Here is a 12,949-nt window from a genome sequence, read left to right on the forward strand (position 1 = left end):
GTGGGCTGTGCTCCCCACTGACTGCGGGACCCTGGGGCGTGTTGGCTCCCTGCCCTGGGCCTCAGTTTCCCCATCAGGGCTCGGGAACTCCAGGGGCCCTTCTAGCTTAAGCACCCAAGGGTGCCCCCGCTGCTCAGAATGGCATGAGCCCCTGTAGGCAGGGAAGGACTTAATGCCGCCTGCACATCTCGCCCTGCCTCCTCATGGCCTGGCCAGAAAGCTGCCCCATGCAGCCCTCCAGGATTCATCCATGGGAGCCCACGCCTGACCTGCTTGTGAAATTACCCCAACCAAAAAGTGCTCCCCAAAGAGCCCCGACCTCCTTGGACCCGGGTTTCCCGTCCTGCAAATGGGATGAGAAAACCTGCACCTCACAGGGCCGTCCTGAGGCCAGAGGAGGTGGGTGTGTGAACGACCCAGGGGTGGCCGTGGCCTTGGCCCCGGCCCAGCTGGAGCGGCTCCCCTTCTGCGCCTGTCACCTCCCAGGCTCTGCAGTTCCTCTATCCCTGGGCTGGGCCTGGCCCCACTACCTCCACCAAAGTCAATACCCAGAACTCGCTGGGCCCGGTTTCTCCGAATTGTCCTCTCTGGCCGGCTGGCCTGCTCCCCTCCCCCCTTCCTGTTTTGAAGCAGCTCATCACCATCCCCGGCAGGGATGCTGGGTAATGTGGTCAGGTGGCTTTCGTGTGACACCCCCCCTCCTTCTTCCTCCGCCACCCATCCAGGCCACAGCCACCGTGTTTGTGCAAAAAACATGCACTCCCCGGGCCCTTCCCGGCCCAGGAACCCCTACCTTCATCCGCTCATCGGCATTCACTTTGCTGCCCTGGATCAGCTCGATGCAGAAAGGCTGCTCCAGGGACCACAGGGACACCGAGACGGGCTGGGCAGGGTGGAGGGGAGAAGCGGGGGCGTTAAAGCAGGGGAATTCAGGGGAGGCTTGCACTCCCGGCCGCTGCCAGGGTGCGTGGCCACCGCGGCGGCAAGGGTGTTGCAGATTCCTGCCCGCAACGCCATCCTTTACCAGAAAACCTGCCGTGCAGGCGCCCCAGGGGGCCCAAGACCCCCCCGAGCGCTGCAGGGCATGGAGTTCTGCCTACAGCACGGGAGACAGGAGGGGCAGGCGGCCAAGCGCCAGGCCTGGAGGCTGCCCCAGGAGTCCAGACAGGAGTCCACCCCAGCCCAGAGGCCCAACTCTCAACCCCGAGCAACCAGAAGGCATGAGACAAGGGGCCCCTGGACCTATGGCTGGTCCAGGGCGATGCCCAATAGGCGCCTGGGCTGGACCTCAGGTGGGAAGGAGGGCTGCAGGGGAGGGTAAGTGCAGGGCACCAGCTCACCTTCTTCAGAGGAATGGGGGGCGGTTTGGCGCGTGGCTTTTGGACTTGGGGGGCGGGGTTGCTCTGCTCGTCCCGCATGGCGAGGATGGAAGAGGAGTGCACCATGGTCAGGTGGGGGGTCAGCCCGCTGTGCAGGCAGCTGCAGATGTACTGAGATGGGGGGTGGGGTGAGTGGCTCCACTGTTCCCTGGACGACTGGCTACCCAGGGATGCCCCATGCTGGCCCCTGCCCACGCCAGGCCTTCTGGGGCCTCTCCTGCTGGCCCTTCCTGCCCCCGCCCACCTCCCCGTGCTCACGGGGAGAGCCAGCCCAGCAAGGGCGCACTCTCACCGTGACCCCCAAGGTCTGGCTTGTCGGGCTCGAGAGGGGCCGAGGACCAGCTCCCGCCCCCCCGCCGCCCCAACCCAGGCCCCAGGCCAGGACTGCAGGGAACCCAGGAACCCCTCCCGGACCCCAGGCCTCACCTGGAACTGGCAGAGGGGGTGGCTGCCGTACAGGTACTCGTGCTTCCCGTTCACCTGTAGTGTGTAGTCCTCGGGCTGCTCTACCAGCGGCTGCCGGAACACCGTGGCCTTCTTCCGGAGTGCGCAGGCCATCAGTGCCAGGGGCACATCCTTGGTGGACACCTGGAAGGTGAAGCTCTCCTAGGGGGAGGAGGGAGGGTCAGTCCTCCACGCCTGCGAAGAGCCCATGGGGTTCTGGGGCACAGGGGGTGGGCTGGCCCGTCTGCAAGTATTAGGCGCCCCCTGACCCCTGAACGTGAGCTCCACGACGGCAGGCTCTGATGATGGCACGTGGCCGACACCAGGAAATACCTGTTGGATGCGTGAGTGGACCGAGGACCAAAGCCTCTTGGTCACTCTGCCTTGTGGAACTCGCCGGGTGGGACGTTTGGCCAAGCCCCTCGTATGCAATGGATACCCTACAAATACCACCCGATGTTGCTGGGAGGAGGATGAACTGGGGAGGCTGGTGGGTGACCGGGAGTCTCACAGGGGAAGTGTCCCCCGTGGACACGGCAGCCTGCATGCAGCACACGGGCCGGCGTGACCCACCGCTCACCTCGCTGCCCTCGAACTTGACGTTGACGAGCAGGGCCCGGTTGGGGACGCGCAGGGTGCCCGGCCCCCAGCTCCGCGCCGAGGGCTCCAGCTGCAGGGGGAAGCTGTACTGCAGCCAGGCCTCCCAGCCCAGCTGCTGCCGGTGCGCGGCCACCTCCTCGCAGAACTGGCGCATCTTGGCTCGGAAGTCATTCACCTCCGGGTCTTGCAAGGAGTCAAACTCGTGGAGGCCTGAGGGGCAGGGGAGCCGGGTCAGCGTGGGGCTCGGGGGCGGGTCGGGGCGGGGGCGGGGGGCAGGCCCAGCGGAGGTGCGACGGCCTGGCCTCGGCAGGGCACCTTTGCCGATCAGCAAGCTGATCTGCGAGTTGATGAGCTTCTTCACCCGGTCACCCTCGCGGGCCACCAGGCGCAGGACGGGCAGGAAGGGCTGGATGTCGCATAGCCGCCGCTGCTCGTCCTCCAGCTCCTGCTGCTCCGCGGTCTGGTTGACGCAGGTGAACACGTAGGCCTCGGGGTCACTGAGCATGTGGAACAGCGGCTCATACTGGGCTCGGTGCCACAACACCTGGAAGGGAAGTGGCCGGTCAGCTCCTCCCCTACGGTGGGCGGGGCCCCAGGGAGCCGGGAGGCGGGTGGAGGCTGGTCTTACGACCCTGACAAGGGGGCAAAGGCAAGATCCCAGGACCACTACTCTCTCCGTCCCTTGAGCATTGACCACAGGGTCACCGGGAGTCGCCGTCCCTGCCCTTCTACGAACAGGGCCAGGTAGGTTCTAAACCTGGAGCAGAGCGGTGGGTCCTACGGTTTCCCCTGTAGGCTACCCTGAGAGATGGCCATCCAGACTTGACCTCCAGGCACACAGCTAATCGTTCCTGGTTCATCACCCTGGTCTTTAAATGATGGCAAGTAATTCAGAAAAGTTTCACACACCGAGGGGGCCATAAACGCCTCTGCGGGCTGTGTCCAGTATGTGGCCTTGGGGTGAGGAGTCCCCAGGGATCACAGGAGCGCCACTGGGGCACCAAGTGTTAGTGCAAAGGTGCTCACCGCTGAGTCACAGAGAAGATGGAAAAGGAGAGAACAGCTCTATTTTTCTTCCACGGGGGATGGATAATTACGGTCCATCAATGCAAACGGATAGCACAGGCGTGTGACCCAGAATCTAAGGATACCTGTACCAATGCACACAGGGCTCCCACATACAGCATTAAGTGGGAAAAGACCCCAAGCTATAGAACAGCAGTTGTAATTCAAGCTCATTCCCATAAAAACGATGATAAACGTATTAACTACTGCAAGCTACAGTCTGCCAAGTTACTGGAAGACAGACGCACCCGTTCACTTACACACCGTCTATGGCTGCTTCAGCCCTACAACGGCAGAAAGACAGACGCACCCGTTCACTTACACACCGTCATTGCCTGCTTCAGCCCTACAACGGCAGAAAGACAGACGCACCCGTTCACTTACACACCGTCTATGGCTGCTTCAGCCCTACAACGGCAGAAAGACGGACGCACCCGTTCACTTACACACCGTCTATGGCTGCTTTGCAAAGCCTAGAATATTAACTGTCTGGTCCCTGGTATAAATTAAAATATTAAGAAATTGAAACTGGGGACTTCCCTGACGGTCCAGTGGCTAACACTTTGCCTTCCGATGCAGGGGGTGAGTTCGATCCCTGGTCGGGGAACTAAGATCCCACATGCCTCTCGACCAAAAAATATAAAAACATGAAAACAGAAGCAACACTGTAACAAATTCAACAAAGACTTTAAAAATGGTCCACGTCAAAAAAAAATCTTAGAAAAAAAAGAAATTGAAATTGAACTGGGATATGAGGTGAGACTGCTGAGACCGATGTGTTTTATATTTCTGTGGTATTTGGAATTTTAATAATATGCATGTAGAGCCCTGTGAGCAAAAATAAAAAGATTAAAATGATATTTACACAAGGTTAATAACATGAAAAGGAGTTTACAATGTTAACTCAGAAAAAAGATATAAAAATTCATAATCAGAGCTATCACCAAAAAACACTACATAGAAAAGAAAATAGGAAACAGCCAAAGTGTTAACTGTGCTTGTCTCATACGGCTGGATCATGGGTAATTTTTTCCTTCTACTTTTTCTTATTCTCCTAAATTTCAATGTGTCCATAGTACTTTTGAAATGGAAAAAAAAAGAAATTTCATTTTTAAATGAAAATTAAAATTTCCCCTACCCCGAGGAAGGGAAGATTAAAACACAAAACAAAACAAAACAAAACTCAAGTATGGTCCATTGCTTCTCTCCTTTTTTTTCTGCTCCCAAGTATAGCTTTTCAAATTCCGGGCTAAGGCCTTGTCCTCTGCCATGACCCATTAAATCCCACACTTTGCAAGTGGGATAAGCCCTTTGAAAGGTCACAAGACAAGATCTACCAAATACCATCCAGATATTTCATCCTTTGACTCAGTAATCCATGATGAAAATTATTCAACAAAGCCAAAAACCATTTGCAAAGATGATGTTCACTATGATGACAGCTCTGAAGACAAAAGACCGGGAGAACTCAAGCAGCCGTGCATGGGGTGTGGTTTCAAACGTGATGGCACAGTCATGGAGAGGATGAAAGGTCACCCTGGGAACCAGCACCCTGAAGCTTTCACAGGAATCTAGGGAGGGTAAACGTGCCATGATAAAGGCGGGAGCTGAATTTGGAAAGCTAGGTGGATTTCAACTGTGAGTTTTTAAACAATTCTTGGACATTATTTTTATCTTTTAATTTTTTTTTTTTTTTTGGCCACACCACACTGCTTGCGGGATCTTAGTTCCCTGACCAGGGCTTGAACCTGGGCCCCAGGCAGTGAAAGCGTGGAGTCCTAACCACTGAACTTCCAGGGAATTCCCATATCTTTTTTTTTTTTTAATTTACTTGTTTTATAATTTTATTTTATTTTTTAAGATTTTTGGCTGTGTTGGGTCTTCATTGCTGTGTGCGGGCTTTCTCTAGGTGCCACGAGTAGGGGCTACTCTTGCGATGCGCGTACTTCTCATTGTGGTGGCTTTTCTTGTTACGGAGCACCGGCTCTAGGTGCGCGGGCTTCAGTTGTGACTCGCGGGCTCTAGAGCTCAGGCTCAGTAGTTGTGGCGCACGGGCTTAGTTGCTCCGTGGCATGTGGGATCTTCCTGGACCAGGGCTCGAACCAATGTCCCCTGCATTGGCAGGCAGATTCTTAACAACTGTGCCACTAGGGAAGCCCCCCCCCACCATATCTTTTAAAATTCATAGCTGAGGATCTCAAATCTGAGAGTTGCAGAGTCCATCTGTCTGATTCTCTGAGTTCCAAGCTCTGAGAACTAGTTTTAAGGTCAAGATCGTACCTTCTTGATGGTGCTGAGGTTGGCATTTCGGGACACAGGGAAGTTCAGATAGACCCCCGTGGGCAGCAAGAAATCAACGGCCACGCTCTGATTCTCCTCCTTGGTCCAGAATTCCATGGGGCAGTCAACCCCGGGGGGCATCCTGCTCTTTTAATTCTCGGATACCAATCGTCCTGCAAAGGAAGCAAAGGCAAAGTGAGGCCCTAAGGTGTGCTGGGTGAGTCCTTTAATAGGACCCTTTGGAAAACAGGATTTCAGGACTTTTGTCAGCAGGAAGCTTGGGATGGAGTCCCAGCCGGGAGGTGGCTTGTGGCTCCTGCTGCCCCAGGCCAGTGTCTAGGCTGAGCTACAGGCACTCTGTCTGCATCCTTCACGGCGGTGCCCCCAGTTTAAACCACCAACAAACCCATGCCAAATCATTTTTTCTCAGGAACACACACACGTGGGAGACCTCACCATGGCCACCAGCCAGCAAAGATGGAAAATGGCAGGATCACTGGGCAGACAACCCCAGACTTGAGAGGGAGCGAAGGACGACGTTCTTTGAAACTTTTTGACCAGAAACCAAATGACTTGAAAATGGCTTTAGCCATCAAACAAGCTGTTGAACTATCTCAGCCATACCAAACCCACTGCCCGGTAAGTAACAAAATGTTACAGACACAATAAGAGGTCTTTGAGTCTCTCTCCCACTTCAGGGTTACCACCACCTGGATTCTGGTTGTTTATAGTTTCCGTGCATGTTCTTCTCCTTTTATTATACTAAAATGTGTCCACAAACAATTCCTAATATTTTTCCATGCTTTAAAGCATTGTTTGATTACTGAGTCTTCTGCCCTTGTTTTTGCCACTCAGCGCTGCAATCTCGATTTATCCATGCTGATACATGTAGCTCTAGTTCATTCATTTTAACTCCTGGGAGATATTTCACTGTGTAAATAAACAATTTATTTACCCCCCTCTCTTGCTAAGGAACCTCAAGGTTTGTGTCTACTCATTTTGGTTATTACAAACGATGCTGCAACGTATATTCTTGCACACATCACCTTGTGTACAAGTGAGAGTCTTGGTGAACACTGTCTAAGAGAAATATAATGTGAGCCACACGTGGAATGTCAAAGTTATCAGTAGCCACATTTTTAAAAAGTAAAAAGACACAGATAAAATTCAGTTAGTAATCTATTTTATTTAACTCAATATATCCAAACTATGGTCATTTCAATGTTATCAGTACAGAAAAACTACAAGATATTTTACATTTTTTTGGTGCTAAGTCTTTGAAATCTGGTGTGTATTTTACACTTACAGGACAATTCGGACGCTACGTTTTCATCAGAAGTATTTCATCTTATGTAGATTTCATACAATTAACAGGTTAAAAAAGTAGGTTCACAGAATCAAGTTGTTCCAAATATACTTAAAAGTTTTCCAATAACCAAATCGAGTATGAATTCTTACGTTTAAATGAATTAAAATTAAATAAAATGTTTAAAAATTCCATTCCTCAATCATACGGTCCACATTTCAAGTGCTCAAGAAATACATGTGGCTGGTGGCTGCCATACTGGGCAGTGCAGGTAGAGGGTATATGCCTAGGAGTGGAACTGTCAGATCATACATATAACCTACGACAGGTATAACCACATCCTTAACTTTTTAATCTCCATATCTTTGCCAGCACTTGGTACTGTCAAATTTACTCATTTCTGCCAATCTGGTGGGCGTGAAATGCTCTCTTGTTTTAATTTGCATTTCTCTGATTATCCATAAAATGTTTACCTTCTGCAAATATCCAGCTTATAAACTTTGCCCATTTTTTTCTGTGGGGTTGTCTTTTTCTTACTGCTTGGCAGAGTTTCTTACATTCTCTAGATTCAGCTCTTTTGTTGCTTGAGTGAGTTGGCAATATCTGATTTGAGTCATCTTTTCACTTTGTTTATGGGTCTTTTTAAGGAGCAGAAGTTTTGAATGTTGATGTAGGCAAATCTTTTTCCTTCATGTTTTATCATTTTTATTCTTTAGACAAATACTTCCTTACCCTAGGGTCACATCCTCCGAGATTTAAGTGACTTTTTAAAATAGTTGAAAGGAAGTGTTTAGTTTGAGAGAGATGTTCTTCTGGTGGCTCTGCCAGCTGGCTCCAGGCCTCACCCTCAGTTAGTTGCAGAAGCTGCTCTGAGCAGCAGGGCAGCATGTCACCCTGTGCTACCATGTTACCACTGTTGGGATCCACTTCCTCTGATTGTAAAACCACATCCTACTTTGGGTTCCTCTTTCTGAGAATGGCCAGGCCAAAGGCTGTTTTTTTTGACTCAAAATGTGGAGGACAGTCAGGAATTCTGGAAAATCCATTTACAATGCTTTGGCCAAGCTCAGGAAGGCATCTTTGGCCACTCAGTCCCGAGGCTAAGATGAGCACATGCAGCAGGAACTCCCCAGGACTCCAGCCAAAGGGATGGATGGGGCTACCTCAGTGCTGTGGAAACGAAGCCTTCGACTACACTCATCCATCTGGGATGCAGGGAGACACTTTGATATTAAAAACTCATTCCTAAAAGAGGAAGACTCAGGATAGTGTGGGCAGGACAGAATCAAATACCAGAGAGGGGACAGGAGAAGGATGGGAATTCTTTCCCTCTTTGTGGGCCCAGGACCCAGGACGCAGCTGCTAACAAGCCCCAGCTCTCCATGAAGCCCAGACCTGTCGCTCTCAGTATGTACGGGACACAGATGTCAGCTAATCCCGAGGCTTTAGAACTGCTCCAAGAATGCGGATTGGTACAACCACTTTGGAAAACTGTTTAGCAGTATCTACTAAAGGTGAACACATATGTCCTACGACCCAGCGATTAATTCCAGAAATGCCAGCACAGGTGCGCCAGAAGAAGCATACAAGAGTATAGCATCGCTATTCATAGTAGTCCCCAAACAGAAACTTCCCAAGTGCTCATCAGCAGTAGAATGGAAAAACAAACTGTGGTTTCCTCTCCCGATGGAATGTTGTATTAGCAGCGAGAGTGGATGATCTATCAATTCAACAATATAAATGAATCTCACACATATAAAGCTGAGAGAAAGACGTCAGGCACAAAAGGGTATATGCTCAAGATCCCATTTAAATGGAGAAAAAGCGCTGGCAGAACTAGTCTATGTTGGCAGAAGAAGAGATAGGGGTTACCTCGGGTGGAAGGCAGTTTACCCTGGGGGAGAGCGGCACAGGGGTGCTGGTAACTTTCAGTTTCTTGATCTGGGAGCTGGGGACCTTCCACAAACTCACTGCACCCTCAGTCCAAGTGGCTCAGATGGGTTGACTTCTCTCCTGGCTCCCGGAGTGGCCTGAGACCCAGGCCCAGCCTATCAGAGCCCTGCATTTCCCCTGGCCACAGGGACTGGGTTGGAAGCAGGAACGGGACGTAGCCCCAGCCAACTGTCATACCTCTCTGGCTACAGTGATTCTAGGATGGACATGTGACTATGAAGTCAATCCCATGGGTTTTGACATCTGGACTTCTTTGGGCACTTTCTCCTGGGAGAACAGAAAAGACAGAATATCTACCAAGAGCTGCTGGTGACCACCCACTGCTCTGAGGGGTGGAACCTGAGAAAGGACCAACGTGGAGGAAAGCAGAGCTCAGTATGGAAAGTGAAGCAGGGTCCCGAGGACAGCCTTTGATTCCCTGGATCCAGCCATGCCTGAAGCTACACTCTACCCCTAGAATTTTCAGTTCTATCAGCCAAAAAACCCGCCCCAGCTCTGCCTTTTTGTTGTTAACTTAGAGCAGTTTCAGTTGCATTTTCTATCACTTGCAGCTGAAAGTATTTATTTCCATTAATAGAGCAGAACATTCCATTTTTGGAAGCTTCTAGTGTTAGAAATTTCTTCCCTTGGACACTGGCCCACCGCTAAGAGCCAGCCCCGTCCTTTGTGCTGCCACCTAGAGGCACATGGAGTCGTTATCTGATGGCTCTTCTGCTGGATGGTGGCCCCAGCACCTCTGTTCTCCCTACAGAGCAGATTTAGACTCTTTTGCCAAAGTTTGGCACTCCAAGAAAACAAGATGCTCCAGATGGGGCCTGGCAGGCCAATTGTAGGAGAATGTTCTAGTCACCAAACTCCCATTTGTTTGGCCTAAAGGTGTATCAGGCTCCCCTCCCCCGCCTCCCCTTCCCACCGAAAGTTCTTTGGTGGCCACATCACCAAGTTTGCTGGCTGCCAACCCTCCAGATACTTCTCACAGTAAGCCAGGATCTCCCAGTCTGTACAGGAACACTAACTTCCTGAATCTAGACGCAGGAACTCACAATTATTCTTGGTAATTTCATCTCATGGAAATAATCAGCACTCATGTATTATTGGATTTGACATTTTGTATATATCACTTAACCTGAGATATTTTAGTTTATTCGACTAGTATTTATTGTCAGGAATCGTGCGAGGTGCTGGGAACACAGTGGTGAATGAGACAAAGGGTCCCTCCCCAGAAGGCGCTTACACACCAGTAGGGGAGACACAGTAGACAAGAAGGATGTTCCCGCGTTGTATCAACGCAGTGAAGGACAGAGTGTCTAGTGACGATGTGATGGAGGACAGCAGGAGGGGCTACTGCATATAGGGAGGCCGAGAAAGGCCCCTCTGAGGGGAGGACACTGGGGCAGAGGGCCAGGGTGAGCCATCACGTCCCGAGCCAACAGAAGGCGGGCCCTTGCCGCTGGAGCGTAGGGGCGGGTGGGGGATGAGATGGGCTGAGGAGGTCAGCAGGGACCAGTCCTGCAGAGCCTTTACAGGGGAAGCATCTGGCTTTCACTCTAGGGGCGATGCAGTGAGTGCACAGCCCTAGAGGGTTTTAGGAAAGGGAGCCACCAGATCCTATTTGCATCTGAAATGATGCTGAAGGGTTGCAAGCATGCAGTCAAGAATGTAGGGCAGCTCGTGCCACAGATGACTGTGGCTTGACCCAGGAGGAGGAGATGGAACTGGAGAGGGAGGGAATCAAGGTATATCTACGAGCTGGTGGCGGGGTGCGCGGTGCGGGGGCGTCAGATGGGGGACAGTGAGAGAAGGAGCAAGGATGACAGACAGGTTTGGGCTTGGGAGACTGCATGGCTGGTGGATATTTACTGAGATGGGAAAGTGTAAGGGAGAAACAGATTTGCAGGGAACTGAAACAGCAAGAGCTCCATTTCAGACATACTGAATCTGAGCTGCTTACTGAACATCCCAATGGAGACAGCCAAGGGGCAACGTCCCAGTTTGCAGCTCAGGGGAGAGGTCTTAGGGGTCACAGAGATATCATTTGGGATCAGTAGACTGCACACACATGTGGAGCCATGGGGCCAGGAAGGTAAGTAAGGTTCACGACCACCCTCAAGGCACTAAAGTGGGATGGACCAAAGAAGAACCAGGAACAATCCTTCTCACTCTGTCATCCAGAATCTTGAGAGAGGCTTCCTCTGTCCATCCACATCTGAATCGTTAATAAAATAGTAAAGAAAACTGGGCAAGAAGGAGCTCGCTTCCTTTCACCTTCCCACTTCCGGCCCACACAATCCACAGAACAGCTGCGCGGCAGCAGTCATCCTGGCGGGGGGGGGGGGGGGGGGGGGGGGGGCGGGGGTCTCTGTCACCAGCCCTCTGGAGCTGTTCCTAGACATTCCCAGGTAGATGCACCTTCTCTGGCCTGAGGCTGAAGAACAGTTTCTCAACTGTGAAGGTCTGAGGGGTCTGACCTCCTGAGTCCTGAGCGGCCAGCAGAGGAGTTACTCTAAAGATTTCGATAAAAGGACATCTGCCACCACCATCCTTCCCCACTGGCAGCAGGGAACGCCTCAGGGGGCCCTAAGTTATTTCTAAGGGAAAAGGGCAAGCAAGGGATGTAGAATCCCACAAATGCTTCTTCGGGACTAGGAGTGACCTTGCAGCCCACATAGTCCCCCTGGGCTGGCAGACCAGCCGGCTGATGGCTTGTCCCAAGCTCAGGACTGCCGAAGGATCCCTTTCATTCCTGTTGAAACTCCACCATTTTGGGGCTCTGAGCTGGCGTCTCCCGAGTCTTGTTAGACTTCTGCCTCTTTCCAGTGGCCGTCACCAATGTGGTTGACACACTGACCGGGAGATGCTGCGCAGCCTTTGTCAATGTAAAGACAGGCTTTTTGGTGCCTGGGGAACAATCACATACCCTGGGGAACAGCTTCCCAAGGGAACACATGAGTCACTGTCAGCAGGGGACAGGCTGTGAGAAAAGAAGGGAAGTTGTGTCTTGCTTGTCTGAGCATAAACATCCTCCTCCCTGAGGGGATGCCCTGGGCAAAACATGCCCTGTACACTTCAGATGTTATTCTAAAGCAAGAGTCTAGAGGTCCCCCTGGACGGCTCCTATGAACCTGTATAGAGAGAGATGTTCATGTCCTTAACCTGAGGACAAAACATCTGTCCAATGCCTGGATTTCAGAGCCCAAAGTTACAACCTAGTTAGCCCAAGGGAAGGAGCCTCAGTCACAGAAAGTTGTAGAAGGTAGTTACGCACACAGTCTAAGTATTTACCGTCCACCCATGCTGGGAGGATGCGAGACCAGCAGCCACATGACAAGGGGCAGGGGGCCACAGGGGCCGGCCTTCCACATCACGCTGAACAGAGCAGAGTTCACACTGGGCCCCTTGACCCGGGTTTGTTTCCAGGACTTCTCGGCCTCAAAAAGTCCTTCTAATCAAGTGCTGTTTCCAGTCAGTCTCCCACGGAGAATGAAATGAACACTTTTCCTGTTGCCCAACTTAGATGGAAAGTGAGAGCAAGTGAGCGCTTCAGAAGCAGAGCGGAAGATGCTTTACCTGGAGGGCCACCACCTGGTGAATCTCCTGGATGTTTACCCCGAAGGAGCTTTCCAGAAACCACCACCCTGCTCTGGCTGCCAGGAGATCCTTCAACCACCACATCCTCCTGGAGACCCTCAGGAAAAAGAATGAGGGGCCCCTCCTTGACCCAGAAGGCTGAAGGTCCCAAGTCCTATTCATTCATTCACTCGCTCATTCATTCATTCAGCAAATATTGATTTGATCGCCTTCTATGTGTCCATCAGGGAATGGGACAGGCACCATCCCTGCTCTTACAGAGTTTTTAGTCTGACGGGAAAAGACAAAAAAAAAAAAAAAAGAAAGAAAGAAAGAAACAACTGAATAAACAAGA

At 51.6% G+C, this 12,949-nt stretch overlaps 1 protein-coding gene across 7 annotated transcripts in view; it reads right to left on the reverse strand.

Annotated features, from left to right (window-relative positions):
- Positions 1 to 12,949, reverse strand: part of PIK3CD (phosphatidylinositol-4,5-bisphosphate 3-kinase catalytic subunit delta) — a 49,966-nt gene that overhangs the window by 8,584 nt on the left and 28,433 nt on the right. For all 7 annotated transcript variants that reach the window (XM_029230195.1, XM_029230194.1, XM_029230188.1 and 4 more), the window contains 6 exons: positions 5,769 to 5,941; positions 2,739 to 2,967; positions 2,404 to 2,633; positions 1,806 to 1,985; positions 1,341 to 1,490; positions 794 to 883 (listed from right to left, as the gene is read on the reverse strand). In XM_029230195.1, coding sequence (XP_029086028.1) covers positions 794 to 883; positions 1,341 to 1,490; positions 1,806 to 1,985; positions 2,404 to 2,633; positions 2,739 to 2,967; positions 5,769 to 5,909 — 1,020 coding nt within the window. In that variant the 5' untranslated portion in view covers positions 5,910 to 5,941. The remainder of the gene's footprint in view (positions 1 to 793; positions 884 to 1,340; positions 1,491 to 1,805; positions 1,986 to 2,403; positions 2,634 to 2,738; positions 2,968 to 5,768; positions 5,942 to 12,949) is intronic.

Source organism: Monodon monoceros, unplaced genomic scaffold (genome assembly GCF_005190385.1).
Source record: "Monodon monoceros isolate NGI ecotype Baffin Bay Population unplaced genomic scaffold, NGI_Narwhal_1 Super_Scaffold_18, whole genome shotgun sequence".
In the NCBI taxonomy this organism is placed as follows: Eukaryota; Metazoa; Chordata; class Mammalia; order Artiodactyla; family Monodontidae; genus Monodon; species Monodon monoceros.